The sequence below is a fragment of the Strix aluco genome, chromosome 2 (assembly GCF_031877795.1).
Source record: "Strix aluco isolate bStrAlu1 chromosome 2, bStrAlu1.hap1, whole genome shotgun sequence".
NCBI classification, from domain to species: domain Eukaryota; kingdom Metazoa; phylum Chordata; class Aves; order Strigiformes; family Strigidae; genus Strix; species Strix aluco.
Genome location: NC_133932.1, coordinates 123,690,401 through 123,706,056, shown reverse-complemented (window position 1 = coordinate 123,706,056; position 15,656 = coordinate 123,690,401). Strand labels below are relative to the sequence as shown.

General features: G+C 38.1%; 1 protein-coding gene across 5 annotated transcripts in view; it reads left to right on the top strand.

Annotated features, from left to right (window-relative positions):
* Positions 1–15,656, top strand: part of CNTN5 (contactin 5) — a 671,848-nt gene that overhangs the window by 612,988 nt on the left and 43,204 nt on the right. For 4 of the 5 annotated variants that reach the window (XR_012622124.1, XM_074816205.1, XM_074816204.1 and 1 more), the window contains 2 exons: positions 13,132–13,290; positions 13,716–13,865. Coding sequence is in view for 4 of the 5 variants with exons in the window: in XM_074816205.1 (XP_074672306.1) it covers positions 13,132–13,290; positions 13,716–13,865 (309 nt within the window). In the remaining variant the exon portion in view is untranslated. The remainder of the gene's footprint in view (positions 1–13,131; positions 13,291–13,715; positions 13,866–15,656) is intronic. The other variant, XM_074816207.1, reaches the window with a different exon arrangement.

The following is a 15,656-nucleotide window of genomic DNA, read 5'->3' as shown; positions in this document are numbered from 1 at the left end:
GGGATTTGGGTTTTTTCACACATGGAATTGTCACCACCAAATCTTTAGACCCAGTCCTGTAATCTGTGAGTTGCTTTACCTGTCATTCAACCTTCCTGATTATGCACAGGAACAGAGTCATTGACCTGCAGGATCCCAGATCATATCTAGGACACCAACTAGGTTACAATAAAGCAGGGCATTAGCACCACGTGTGCGTTCCGTTCAGCAGAGTATTTCTGCATTTCTGCACTATGTGTGTGTGTGTGTGTGCATGCACATGTGTGTTCAGTGCCTGATGGGACTTGAGGACTTACAGTCCACTTACTGGCATTACACCTAGTGGGTCCTGCAATGTCAGGATCGATGGATCTCTGCACCGCTGGGTAGCCTTACTATGGATTATAAGCTTTTTGAAAGAATAAATCAAGGTAGATATTTTATTAACATTTGAAAAACTCCAAAGAAAAAAAATCAAAACTATTTAGAGATTATAATCATTCAAAAATACTTATTCTACCACATTCCACCACATCTTTAGATTTGATATGTTCATATCCATCACTTTTAGGACAAATATATGCTTAGAATGATAAAGTATGTGTCTCGCTGACTGCAGGGCTCTTCACATTTTGATGAAAATAACTGTTAAATATTTCCATAAAGTCACTTTGAGGACCATCAGATTTCTGTGAGCTATGGCTCTATTGGGATGGTGGTATTCAGTTGCCTCAACACAGACATATAATGCCACTTTAGCTGCCTTATGAAATCTGATTCATCCTTGTGGGTTATGCAAAGACCTTACGTGTTTGTGTGACCTTACCTCTCTCAGACAGGAGCTGGAGGGTCTATGGATAGGCAAGGCAATCTCAACTTTAATGTCATTGAACTTATTAGTGACAAAAATCTCTTAGTTTACTATTATCTAGGACACTGCAGACTGCGTACAAAATTTTTTTTAAGAATACCAGTTATATAAATGTTTTTATTGAATTTGATGTTGAAAATAAATGTTTCTCTAAGGAAGAGGTTTGAGACGGAAAAAAAAGGGCGTTGTAAGCAGTATTAGAATGTATGTATGTGAGTGTCTCGTTACCATGCCACCTTGATGATGAAATGAAAACTATGACTGCTTTATAATGGAATTTAAATTCAAATATACTGTGCTTACAATGTTTTCCTTTGCTTGTTTCTATGATTGGATAATTATAGGATACAGTAAGAAATGTTTGCATAGCTTTCACAAAATGCTTTATACTGTGTGACTGCTTTTGTTCTGATGTAAAATTCAGTTTTCATGAAATTATAGGATATGGTTGGTTTGCTGAAGTAGTTAATTTCCTTAAGGTATCTGTAAAACTTGTACAAATAAGGGCAATAAGATCCTACAGTGTCGGTATTGCTTTCACAACAAAATGTAGGATGGTTTTGTTTTGTATGCAGAAAATGTTTAAAGCATATTCAATTCAAAGCTGGTAATGATTACTCTTTGTAGACTTCAACATTTCAAAAATCCAAAATGTTTAGGAGAATCGAATCTCTCTCTCCTTATACTGTTACAGGCATTTCATTTTCATTTGAATATCTCTAATTCTTTTTTCTCCCCTTATCTCTGTTTATAGAGTGCACTCAGTGGTCTGCAATTTGACACTGTCTGATGATTCCAAATTGCAGCACCTTTCAAACTTTAGGTTTAGCTTTTGGAGATGCTGGACATTGTTTAGGAGAAGAGACCAGCAGCAAAAGATGTTTCAATAAATATTTTAGTAAACTCTGAATAATTTCACCTGACAGAGGAAGTCATCATCTATGAAGAAAACCCATTGCCACTATGCAGTAAAGTCTGAAATCCAAAGCTATATTATTCTTTATTTCCAGTATAGTTTTTAGGTAAAATAATTTCATTTTATGCATATTACAAAACATCTTTGTGTTTTAAATGTTACAGCCTATGGCCAAACTGAGATAGCAGAAGCTTTGTTATGAACTCTTAGAAGTACTGATACAAGCAAAGTTCCAGCACATCCTTGTTCTGACCTTACTCTCTCTCCTTTTGCCTCTGCAGAAAATGCCAGTCTTGAATGCTGATAATATCATACCAGCATACAACACCATTTCAATCATTACTTATATTGTAAGGTTCATCTGGTATTTTTAATATATAATTGTAATTTTTAGTCAAAAAATTGTTCTACTTACATTTATTTCTACAGGAAATAAATTGGACATACAGAATAAATTAAAATAACCTAATTCTCCCTCCTTTAGATATTCATGAATATCAGAATTATTGCTATTAGCAAACTGACTAAATTTATACTGAATTATCTATTCAACTGGTGTTTTATTTTTAAGTCAAAGGACAGTTTTCTAGAGCTTTATTACAAGTGGCTTGGGAGAAAACTATACCTTGCTGCAGCTTCTTCAGATGGAGGAAAGCAACAAACTCTTTGCAGACTCCTATTGCTTCTAACTAACATGTTGATCTTAAACAGACAGACATTCACCACTGCATTTTCAAGCAATTGCAGTGTCTCAGTATCATTTACTGTGGCAAAAGCATGGAGTATCCTTAAACCATATTTATCTTTTTTGAAACCGTTCTCGCTATTTGCTCTATTGGAAGATCCCTTGAATATATGCCAGGGAACTAACCGTGTCACTGTTTTTGCCCTGTTCTTCTTTGCTCTGCATTACACAATAGAAGTTAAATTCCAAAACATCACCAGTGAAAAACAATCTGAAGAAGAGAGAATGAATATTGCCAAGTAAATCTCAATTCTTTTGAGTCTAATTATTTACAAGAAGGTAATTAATGGTGCAAGAAGATTTCTGAATTTACTATACATGTACGTGTGTGTGTGTGTGAACAACAAAAGAAATTAAAATAGCAGCAAGTTTCTATTCTGCAACTTTCTACAATGGATTACAGAGTTTTTTAAACCATGTTCAAAACATTTTCAAATTCACTACTTTACAGTTCTTGATTTTATGTAACTTGCAGTGAAATACGTGTCTAATGTTATTTCCATAATTATTTTTATCTAGTGAATCTCTTTCAGGAACACTTCAAAACTATATGAAAAGATATTCTAGATCATGTTTAGACAAAACTGAGATTCATACTACTCAAAACCTAAATACTCTTCTAAGTGTTTTGAAAAAAATGATTACATTATGTATATTAAACTAAGAAAAAACTTTTTAGTGGTTCCTGGTAATTTCTCTGCTTCATAAATGTTGTTTTTCCAACCTGAGTTATTTTCTTTTCTCTTTCTGTTTCATTTTTATATTGCTACCAATAACACGGATTTCATTAGGAAGAAATGTTCTGCTAGCAGCTGGACCTCTCAGGCAGTACATTAGCTTTCCAGTTTAAGTGTCTTGCATTTTAATCTTGGAATGGGTTGTGAATGAGAAGTATTTCAGTGTCTTATGCTAGTCAACAGGGACCTTCAGAGGTCTGCTCTCCTGACATACCTACCATCATGGGTTTATATTCAGGAAGGCTACTACCTAACTTGCAAAAGCATTTCCTCTCCAAAATACGGTTCTACAAAATTCTCTGCAATTCATCATCACAAGTTGCTCTTATTATTAGGTACCTAAAACAATAAGTCATGATCTTTTAGTCATCCATCTAAGATCCACCATCCCCTCTAGATAGACACCTTGAGTCTGTGGAAGTCCTTTACTCTCTGAATATGTGGAGGATGAGAGGATTCAGCTCGATGGCCAAGATTGATTTAAGGCAGAAAAGGCAATGCCAACCACTTACAATTTAGCTCAGTAACTGCAATGCTCATCTATGAGGTAGAATAACTCTTTTTTAGCTGTCTCATACCCAGCCTTAAAATCACACTTGTCTCTTCTCAAGAGCATGCTATATCTGCAGGCAGTAGATTTAGGTAGGATCAAGATATGTTCAACCCTCTGTCTGAGTCAGAGTAGTCAGGAGCACAGAAGTCAGGAGGCAAATGAATGAGAGCCATAGGGCACAATTTAAGTTATCTCCAGCAACCCAAATATTTACTTCTTTCATTGAGATGACTACTGCCCAAAAAATTAACATAGTCCTCAGGGGAACCACTGTCAACAGCTTAAGCCAATACACTGAGGTGTGTATTGGGAAAGGGAAAAGCTAAATAACAGGCATGTGCCCTCTGCACTGGATGTACCCTGCAGCAGGGCAATGAGACAGATAGTGGTAAAGCCTTAAATGCTGCTGCAAGATTTTCTGGAAGAAAGTCAGCAGAGCCCATAGCAGCAGAAGAAGGCATATAGGGCAGGGTGATACAGTTCAAGGATATCCAGAAGAGAAAACAGCTTTTCACATAAGGGGATGACTATTCTGGCACAAAGCCTGCACAAATGTGCTACTTCAGAGGAATCCCATAACAGAAATTATGTATGCCTGATGGTCAGAGAAATACTTTTAGCCGAGTGAATGAATACGACAAAAATCATAGCTATGGACTTACATTTCTGACACCCAAGTCATTGCCTGATTTCACTTCATTTATGCCTTCTGTTGTTTGCTCACCCAAGGATAATATGTGAAGAATAGCTGTTTGCCATGCAAACAAGGATGTTTACAGGAGAATATAGATATTCACTACTCAGTCAACAAATGTTTTTCCAAGCACATGAAGTCATCAGCCATTTAAGAAGCAGAAGTGATTTATAATTTTTGTGATTGTCAATCCCATTCTTGACATCAGTCCAAGAATAATTTTCCTATGTCACGTGCTTTTTCTGGCCACCAGCCTTTATTTATCCACTTAGATCTTCAACTTTCAGTGAATATTAAGTAGCAGAGAAGCAGAATAGCAGAATGTTTCAGCTTGGCTGGTTTTCCATCTATCATTGGCACACCAGTAGTTGAGCTGTCTCTATACTGATTTTTCACAAAGAAGTGATTACCACAGCAGAAGGCTCTAATACAGGGTAAATATGCATGTCATGTTCTGACACTAATGATATGGTCACAAACATGGTTACCAAACACCCAAGTACCAGCCAGACTTGCATCTCACAGATGTCTCAGGTGATCTTGTAGCCAGCAATGTGTCAGGTTTTCTCAAGACAATGCCTGCTTGGTAAGTTAATTTGGTTTTTAAAGCCTGTCTTCAAAAAAGGGCTTATTATATTCTTATTTCCCCCTTATGCTGTAGAAATTTGAAGCAATCTGTGCATTCATATTTGCATTACAAAGCATACCTTCTTGATCCTGTGCTTCCACCATGTTTCTCTGTAGAGACATTTAAAACACAAAATACTTCTGTCATAAAAAAGGTTGACACAGTGAAGGGGCTAATATTTATTACTTTGTGTTGGTCCAATCAAGCACATTAAAAAAGGTCAACCGTGCTTTTCATTTTGTGGTTACTTAATTCATCAGTACGTATGTCACTCATAGACAGGTTTTGAAGACCACCAAAACTCATAGCTAAGAGCAGAAGGCTACTTCTTACATTCACTTTTGTCAAGAAATATCCCTTTGCTCTTGAAACAGTTTCTAATGAACTCATTCAAAGTGTTGCTTTGTCATAGGCTGCAATAAAGAAGAGCTTGAGTAAAAAATCTCCTACCAAAACCAGTTATTGCATATTACTTGCTCTTCTGCAAGTTTGGAGGGTTGTCTTGAAAAAGCATCTGAACATTTCAGCAAAGAAAAAGAGTGGGAGTTTGGAATGTTGCACAGGAGTTTAACATGCTTTCACAAAAATCAGCACGAAGGTCTCTATAGTCTGTTAAGAGTAGAGATCCCTTTCACCTGCACTGAGGTGAGTAGTACTCCTGGTGTGGCAGCAGCAGGAGTTTCTTGCAGATTAGAGGATCACTGCAAAATTTACCATGATACTATTATCTGATGTCGATGGGACAATGTTTCAAACATTTACAATTGAGTGATTTTTCCTATATGAACTTCTATATTGTTAGTAATGATAGTGGCACCACAAACACCTATCCAGGTTATTTTTCACAGTTATCCCTTTCTTGCATCACATTTCTTTTTAGGATCATCATGATTGAGTTAGGAATACAAGGTTGTGAAGTTAAAGGATTTTTTTACATCTATGAAAGCTTCAGTACCTAAATAATGGTATCAAGTCTCCAATATTTTAATATTTATTTAAAAAATCAAAGTTTTTATCATAATAAATTACTGGGTTCTGTAACATTAAGTTGTCAGATAAATCCCATCACATAAGTCCTACTTATAAATTATTTTTCAAAGATGGTTTACAATACGTTATACCTAAGAGAGTAAGTAGTGTTGATTGCAAACTGCTCAGACAGATGCTGGATGCTGCATTACACATTGCCTTACAACAGTCTGTGGAGCAGCCAGCTCATCTCCAAATTGCCAAACTTTCTTTCAGATTGCTCCATTTATTTGTTCTAGATACAGTGCAGCCCTGATCTCTGGTTTTGCAAAGGAGAAAAGCATACCAGTCCCAAAATAATTTTTTCAGTGTTCAACTTTCTGCAACATAAATAGTGTAAACTGTAACCTGTAGCAAAGATTGACGCTACAAGGCAACTAAGTCTGGGAGAACATAGCAAGGAAAAGGACCATTAGCTCTTTGCAAGGGAACTATAGTAATGCAGTAGCCAGGCAAGTTTGTTCAATTTTTAAGTTTGAGGTGCTAGCTAACAGAAAGTGCCATCTTATGTAACAAAAAGTGGTCAAATAAATAAAATGCCAAGAAATTATTTCTGTGTGTTACCTTGTATTCATCAAAGATCACGTAAAAGATTGTTTCAGCATATCTAGTACTTTTAATATTTTATATATTTCTGTAAAAATATTTTATATATTACATATATATTATAAAATATGGTTTAGGAGAAACTCAGAGATAAGTAATTTATTGGTCTCAGTTCTGTTACAAATAGACCTGTGCTTTCTAAGCATTAATACAGTTAACTTTGTTTCCAGTACTATCTCATTTGTCTATACTTAAGGATTTTAGTGGATTTAGATGCCAGATATTCTCTGGCTATTTTAGTAATAGTTTGTTCACTGTCATTTGATTTGTTTGTCCTTTTCACTCTTACTGCTCAAAATGTGGTTTTTGTTGTTATGGAAGTCAATAGACATTGTGCTTTTCTAGAGGAGGGAAAAAATAATGTCCAGTCTTTTTAATTCTCTGCATCAATGTTGTACACCCTTGGAAACTTATTAGTATATACAAAGCTAATTAAAATCCTTTGAACCATACAAATATTAGTACAACATTCACAGCAGGAAGATTCCTTAAAATAAGATGAAAACCAGCTTTCTTCTACGATGTATAACACATATTGTAAGACTGTGCACTGAAAGCTAACCAAATGCACTGTGCATGCCTACTGTAAGTAAAATGAGCTTTAAGATCAAACAGCTACCTGGAAGCTGTAAGATCTTGAAATGGAGCAGAGAGCAATCCTGTAATGTGAAGGGATGAAAGCCTTTCTGACTACAAACTGTGGTTTAAGACTACACAATTTGTGGTCTAAAAATAAAAAGGAGGTTAAAGCCATTCATCTTGTAGACTGGCAAAACTACCAATCTAAGCAAGAAATCCACTCTAATGATATATTTTTGGAGAAGTAATGTTTCCTCTGAACTCCACTGACCTGGAGCAAATATAATGCAGGAACTGCTGGTTAGGTTGACCACACTGCTCCTTTTAGTTGTGATATTGCCAATAAAACTTAAAGACAAGCACTTGGGTTTAAAGGCCATCAAACACAACATTATTAAATGGAACATAAACAAGGTCAGCAGATTCTTGCTGGTCCTTGAAATTACATTTGAGCCGTAGCAAAGGCCAGGAAGATGCCCTAAGCACAAGACCCCATTAATTGGACTCACAGAATATGTCCATAATTGTAAACTGCTCCCAGAGGGCAAAGGGTACAGCAGAGTTCCTATCCACACAGCTATGTTCCTGGTTCCCCGCCCCTCTCAAAACAGGACGGTTACAACAAACTTCCTGTTGGGATCTGCCACAGACCACAATAATCCATTAATTGTGCCAAGGCATTTCCTGGGCAAGTCATAATTGCACAGGGTTGAAATTATGATAGGGACTGGCTGACAACATAATAGTTCATAGGATCGGTGCTAGAGTTCAGATCTATTCTTTGGCCCTTCTCAGTATATCAGTGTAGCTGAAACATTTACAAGATTAGAAAATAATATATTACTGTATCAACCCGGCTCCAGGCCAAAACATTTCCAGCAATCTGATCTTGTAACAGGACCTTTGTTACAATATCTGCAATGGTGTGAAAAGGGAAGAAAGTCATATAAAAAGCTTTTTTTTTAAGAGTTTAGAAAAGATCCTTTTTTCTGTCCAATAAACTTTTTTATGAACATCAACTTATGTCTATAACTTCAGTCAAAAAATATGCCTAGAAACAAGTATGAAAACACAAATCAGATGTGGTGATGTTCACAAACTCAGTGTCGGAAAGAGACCCATGCAGTTCTGGGAGTGCTGGTGCCCACACTGTGACTGCAGAGAGTGAAGAAGGCAGCACAGACCAGGGTTGGGAGAGCTGGCAAGTGATGCCCTACAGTACTAAAGGTAGTCAGCAGGACGTGCCAATGAAAGAGGCATGTCTAAAACTCAGTCTCTTACTCTATTTGGGACCTGCTAGTTATGTCATTCACAATGCAGTTCATGGGCTACTTGTGCTTTTCCTCCTAAGGTAAAATTTCAGTTCTTGTTCCCTGCACTGTCCATACATTTTGTGTCATCACAACTGCCACTCCACAAAGATCCAGCTCAGAGGTTCTGACTTCTGTCTGGCATCTGAGCTCACAACACTCAGCAGCTCTCAAGGTTACCTTGACCAAATTTCCTATTTTTAGGTTTGTACAAGGCAAAGAAGTCATCACGACAAAGGAGCATAACATTACATACATACCACCAAAGGCCTTCTCAGGCAGGACACCAGGGATTTCTCCTGACCCTCCTCCCTGGAATGTGTCAAGACTATTCAGGATGGAACATCAATATCTTCTGTTTCTTACCTTCCAACCCTGAGTCTAATCTCCCTGTCTATCCTGCTGCTGGTTGGGGAAGAACCTCTCCATCTACCCAGGGCCCTTATGTATCTACCTTACAGAAACCACTTGGATACACCACACATGGAAGCACTGGGGATACAGGCGTATCCACTAAAGCCATAGTGCCTATCACATTTACTATACATCAAACTTTCTCTCCATCCTCTTGTTGCCAACCATGTGCAAACACATCTACCATAGGTGGGCACAGCAAAAGGGATTTATGCTACAACAGACAAGCTCCCGTTTCATCAAGCACCTTTTCCATTATTTTGTAGTTACTGCCTCTTCCTTTTCCTCTTTTTCTTGATCTCTAATCTTCCTGATGACAAGCCAGTACACGCTGTCATTCAGAAAGTAAAATCTTCATGTCAAGAAATCTGTGTTCATGAACTACTACATATCAGGCTTCTTAGTTGTTTGATAACAGTAAGAATAATCCTGGTCAGGTAGCCATGGAGTAAATCAGCGCACATTCTTGAATGCACAGGAAAGGACACTGCTTCACTGAATAACTATGGCTATTATTGGTAATAGTCTTTCAAGAACTCTCACATTAACATTGTACCATGGCAAGTAATCTAAAGGACCTCTCAGGATGATCATTCCAACAATAAAAAGACACATAAAACAAGTTTGCCAAAATGCAGTCACGCATGTCCTGAAATGAAGTATCAATCTATGGAATTGCTCTGAAAGAAGATAAGTGACTAATATCCTTGACACTGGGTTTCCAGGGCTCCTAGAGCCGCATAAGAGCCTATCGCAGCCCCAAATGTCTTCTCTATGAAGGTCGATTGCACTGTAGTGCATTTATGACCAGTCATTTTCTGTGTAGTTTCCAGAGAAGCATTTGAGCAGACCATGCATTTTTTTTCCTCAATTGGCTAAAAAATTGTTTTAGAGATCCTGAACAATAACACAGCCCTTGGGAGAAAAGCTTCTCTGCATTAGCCATCCGGCTGACACCGTGAATGATTACATCCAAGCATAAAATTTAATGAGATTTCTACAAAAATGAGTGACATCTGCATAGCATTCAGGTCCTGGCTAACTGTCATACATTTGTCATCACTGAGGCTTTTGTCCTTTATTAATCCGCTTTCAAGAATGCCTGCTGTTGGAAATGGAAATGCTTTTTAGCAGTCATCCTGCAGACTGTGTAAGAGCACACATCTCAGAAAGCATAATGACACATTGTCATGCCTAGGAATGCATTTAAAAGGTTTAAAAAACATGAGAGAACTCCAATAACAAAATACATTGAGAATTTAGCCAGAGACATCTGCATAAATATATTTTACATCCTTTAATATAAACAAGATGCTTGTTCTTTTGCTATAATACAGTGGCTAGAAACTCTTTAACAACATTCAGTTTGCATGGGAGAAATATTGTCATAGAGGAAAAGTACTAAAATATTTTCCTTTAATTTTGTTTGTGCTTGGGACCATGATATAATTCTGGGCCTAGGGCTCCAACCCAGTAAAAGCATATGATTGTATCAAGATCCCAGCTTTCCTTTAAACTTTCCCTCATGGCAACAAATAAAAATTTCACTACCATTTTCCTACATCAACAGATAGCCTGAAACAATAGATGATGGAGATTGAAGATCACCCTATTTTATTAAATTAGCCTCAGGACTTGCGATTTTGAGATGAAGGCCTGACCTGGTGCTTCCCATCAAAGAACAGCAAACACTTGGCAGGAAGGCAGGAGTGCAGAGGACACATCTTTCTGTCATGTTTTCTCTCAGGAAGAAAAGCAAGACCTTTCAACTGCAAATGAAGATGGGGCTCCAGAAGGCCAAGAGTTGCAAGGTATCCGAGGGGTGGTACCATCTTATACCAGCGCTGTTTGTGACTCAACAAAAGGCACTGGCAGCAGCGAAGCGAAGCCTGCTGAGCAGGCAGAGCAAGAGAAGAGGAGAGACTCCCAGCACTGAAGCTGCTCACTACCCATGGAAGTGGAAAGCCTTGTTCTTCCTATAGCCCAGAGCTGTATCCTGGGCTCCTGTGAAGAGGGCTGCAGTGTGTTGTGGAGACAATCTTCTTCTATCATACATCCATAATACTAAACATTCCTTCCAGGAATGGAATGAATTTAATCCCTTGAATTTCAAACATTCATTTGTCTTTTTTTGTTGCTATTATTTCTAAATGCTATATATTTCCAACATTTTAATGTCAGTTAGTTGCTTGTAGATCATTGCCAAGCGAGGCAAGTGAATAAAGTAAATTGCTTTCTCATTTAATGGATTCAATGTGTCTTTCACTCCAGAGCTATTGAGCCCAACTATTACAAAACTCTGATCATATTGTTGTCATAGTTCATGTAAAAGTGCTTTTGTTGAAGGCATATCAGAGGAAATATAAAGCTGTTTGCAGCTGCAAATGACAAAAAAATCACAGCAACTAAAAATATTTCAGTTAATGGATTTTTTTAGCCTTTGATATCAAGATAAATTTGTTTCTACTCATGGACTAAGGATTCTACCCAGAAAAAGATTTGATTGCATGAAATATCACTAAAATATAATAATGCTGAGCTCAGTAATGCAGAAATCCTGGCTACAACTGCCACTTCAAGTGGAGACACCAGACCTGAGTGTTTGTCACCCTGATCCACAGGTACTGGGGTCTGACAGCTCAGCAAGTGGGACCACACCACTCACCACAGCTCATGAGGATGGGGATATTCAAAGGACCTGTTCCACTACAGCTCATGATACATGCAAACAACATTGGGCTCCCGCAAAAGTGTAGCAGCAATTGCTTTCTAATAATAAAGTTGTTTCCCTTCCTGTAGTTTCATTTTGTAAGAAAGTGTCCAGTAGTACATTTCTGATTTCACGGTCCTCCATCTGTGTAGGAGTAGAAGTGAAACTTCAGCCTTCAACAACAGGTGGATGGAAAAGAATCAGAAGGGTCTTGGATGCCAAAAAAATCCAGATTTGTCATAAATAATTATAGCTATTAATAATATTATTATTTTACAGAAGCATTAAGTCCTGTCCTTCAGGACTTATATAAGTTTTTAAGTATAAGAAACCACAAGAGAGATGTTTATTCTGCATTGACCCATGACAGAGATGCACATTTTCCCCTAAACATCTGCTTACAACTGTGGAAGAGGATCCTGAACCAGGAGAACCTTGTCTCTGATATAGTTTGGCAAGTGCAAATGGACAATGTTTCTAAACACCAGTAATATCAATATCAGGAAGAACTAAAGAAGGAATTTGGGGGTGGGGGTGGGACGTCATAGCCACATTTCTCTTTGCAAAGTCATGTTTGTTACCAGAAACCTCACTTATTGGATCAGTCATATGGTCTATACAAATGGTGATCAGCATGCTCTCATTTGGTACAGTTAAGTGGAATAAATAATCCTTTCACTTGTCAAGTGAGAAACTGTTGTGGGTTTTTTGTTTTAAATGGAACCATAGCAATTGTCAGCCTTTAAAATATTTGTGTTTTGTGTTTGCTTTTTTTTTAATAGCTTTCAATCAAACAGTTAATGGACTTCCAGCAGGATAGTAAACCAGGAGGTTTCCCTGAATGAGTGAAGTTGAGAAAAAGGATGAATGCTGCATTCTTGATCCAGTTATTAGTAATATTACTGTTCTTCAGGAAATACATCCACCTGTGCTACATTTTGATCTCTATTTATCTTTCCTGCTGACAGGTCTCACACAAAGAGAATATGTGATTGTGACTGTTCAGTCTAGCCTGGATGCTTCTTAAAGCTGCTCTTTTCTTCCTTTAATTTTAGGTTCAAAACAATTATAATCGATGTTGGGTTTTTCTTAATCTGTTTCTATTTCTAGTTCTTCCGCTGTCACTCTATCAAGTTAATTGATACTCACCCACAAAGCATTTAAAGAGTAGAAACAATCACAATTTGCCAGCAGAAATCATGGAAATGAGGTATCTCCTTGATGTAGTAGTGTGCGTTTTAACCCTTGTATTTCATGGATGTTGAACTCCACTGTGTCCCTACAGAATCCATCTCCTGTATTATTGCTGCTCATCCGTGATGATGGTGTGGTCTGTTTGATTATTCCACTTTATTTCTAGGTCCTCCTGGTCCCCCAGGGGTTGTAATAGTGGAGGAAATTACAGACACCACAGCAACACTCTCCTGGAGTCCTGGGGCAGACAATCACAGCCCTATCTCCCTCTACAACCTGCAAGCACGCAGCCCATTTTCTCTTGGCTGGCAGACCGTAAAAACAGGTGAGAAAAACTTTCAAACAGCACAAGCAGACTGTTCAAAACTCCTGATCATCACAATAATAACCACCGGCAACTGCAGGAACAGATACTCTTAAAAGAACAATGCTAAATTAAAAGCACTGATTTTTTTTTTCCTTTTTTCATTCCTTTCACGTTACTTAGCAACAGCTCTGAAAGGACAACACAAAGACACCTGCCATGATGCATCTGTGAATAAGCAGAAAGCTCTCCCCTATATCCTTCAATCTGTGTCTTTTCAGGAATACCACAGTGCCAAAAACCTAGCTGTGATTTCTGACATATTATATCTTTGTTGTCTATCATTTCTAATGGCCATATTGTATCATAAAGTCCACTTGCCATTGAGACACTGCATGTGGGCTTCAGATTTCTGAGTGACCTACACATTTCTTTACTGTCTGCAGTTCCGGATGTGATAAGTGGTGACATGGAGTCTGCTATGGCTGTCGAACTGAACCCTTGGGTGGAGTATGAGTTCAGAGTTGTAGCAACCAATAAAATTGGGACCGGAGACCCAAGTGCACCATCACGAGTGATCAGAACCAACGAAGCAGGTAAGAAGAGGATAAAAAGGTTAAATTTCCAGGACTACCAGTAACAAGAACTATTTTAATATAATAATATACCTATTCTCTTCTCCCTGGTACACATCCGTGTGTCCAGTCATCACTGTTCCAGGGTGATATTCTTTGTAATGGGGAGCTGGTTTGGTTTTTTCAAATAAACCCATTTCCTGCTGTCTTACTCCATCTGAGCTGCCTTACTCTTCATCTTACATTTAAGCCATTGCTGCCTGCCCTCTGGCAGGCTTCCACTGCTCTTCCATTGTAGGCTGCTTCTCAGTCTCTTCAAACAACTGCTCCCAAGCAGCATTTCCCCCTTTATTCTTCATAACTTCTCTCCTTTAAGATTCATAGAATTTGTTTCAGCAAGACAGGGAAGCCATGGGAAGCTGCTTAATTTGAAATACCCTTGCTCTAAGTGTTTCTTTGTCATGCACACTCTACCACGAACTGTTATTGCATTTAGAGAAATGTCATCATATTTTTGACTGGGATGGTACTGTGGGAGCCCAGGAAAAGTGTTTTGTATCTTATTTGGGTCACTTGAAAATTGCAGTGGTCTCACAAAGTTTGGAATCATTGACAGTAGCTTGATCAGAATGATGGGAGATAAAGAAGGACTGGGAATCTGAGAAAAATCCCTAGGCAGCTAGAGACACACATTTTAAGAGAAATAGATAGAGATAGGGTTTGAACAAAGCCTCAGAAGAGAACTACATCTCAGAACAGTTTCAGATTATTCTTCTTTGTTACTTAGGAGTACTAGAGAGTTTTGATTTTGTCTTAATCTTTCTTCAGTTGAATAATTTGTAAGTAGTTTATTGATCATACAGAATAGAAGAGTGCCAAATTCAAAGATTCCAGTTGAATTTGAAAGTATAACTGATTTCATAGTTGTAAATATTCTGGGTGAATACAGCAGTTGTGTGGCACTCTGTCTCTCATTAAGGGAGATTATAAGAATTACAAATGTCAATGCCAAAATGTGTCCACCTCTCTCAGTCTGAAATAAAATTCTTATCTTTTAAGATATGTTAATTTTGTGCCTCAGCTCCATAGTTCACCGGTCTGTGTATATGCCACCCATAAACATTCACAGCAGAATGTTCAGGCTGATTTTCTTAGGCAGAACCACAGAATCAACAGAATAATTGGGGTTAGAAAAGATCTCGGGAGGTGTCTAGTCCAGCCTCCTGCTCAAAGCTGAGTAAACTGACTTCAGAGCAGGTTGTTCAGAGCTTTGTCCAGTTTTGTCCAGAAAACTCCAAAGAGGGAGACTGCACATCCTCTCTGGGCAACCTGTGCCAGCAGTTAACTAATCTCATTCTGATTTTTCTTTCAGTATATCCAGCCAGAACTCCCCCTATTTCAATTTATGATCACTGTCTCTTGCCCTTCCACCCTGCACCACTATGAAGAGCCCATCTCTGTCTCCTCAGTGACCTCTCACAGGCACTGGGAGCTGCTGTTAAGTCCCCCAAAACCATCCCTTGTCCACGCTGAACAAGCCCAGCTCCCCCAGCCTCTCCTCACAAGGCAAGTTCTCCTGCCCCCATCTCAGTGGCCTCCCCAGAACTTGCTCTAGTTGATCAATATCTTTCTCATTGTGGCACCCAAAATTGGATGCACTATTTCAGATAAAGTCTAACAAACCTATCTTCAGTTGTAATGAGACTTTTTTTTTTTTCTGCTTTAAATAACTGTGTAGTTGCTAGCTGATATTAAACTTCACTGTGCAATCACAGAACTGCACTGAAATGATTTTATATCCATTCACGTATG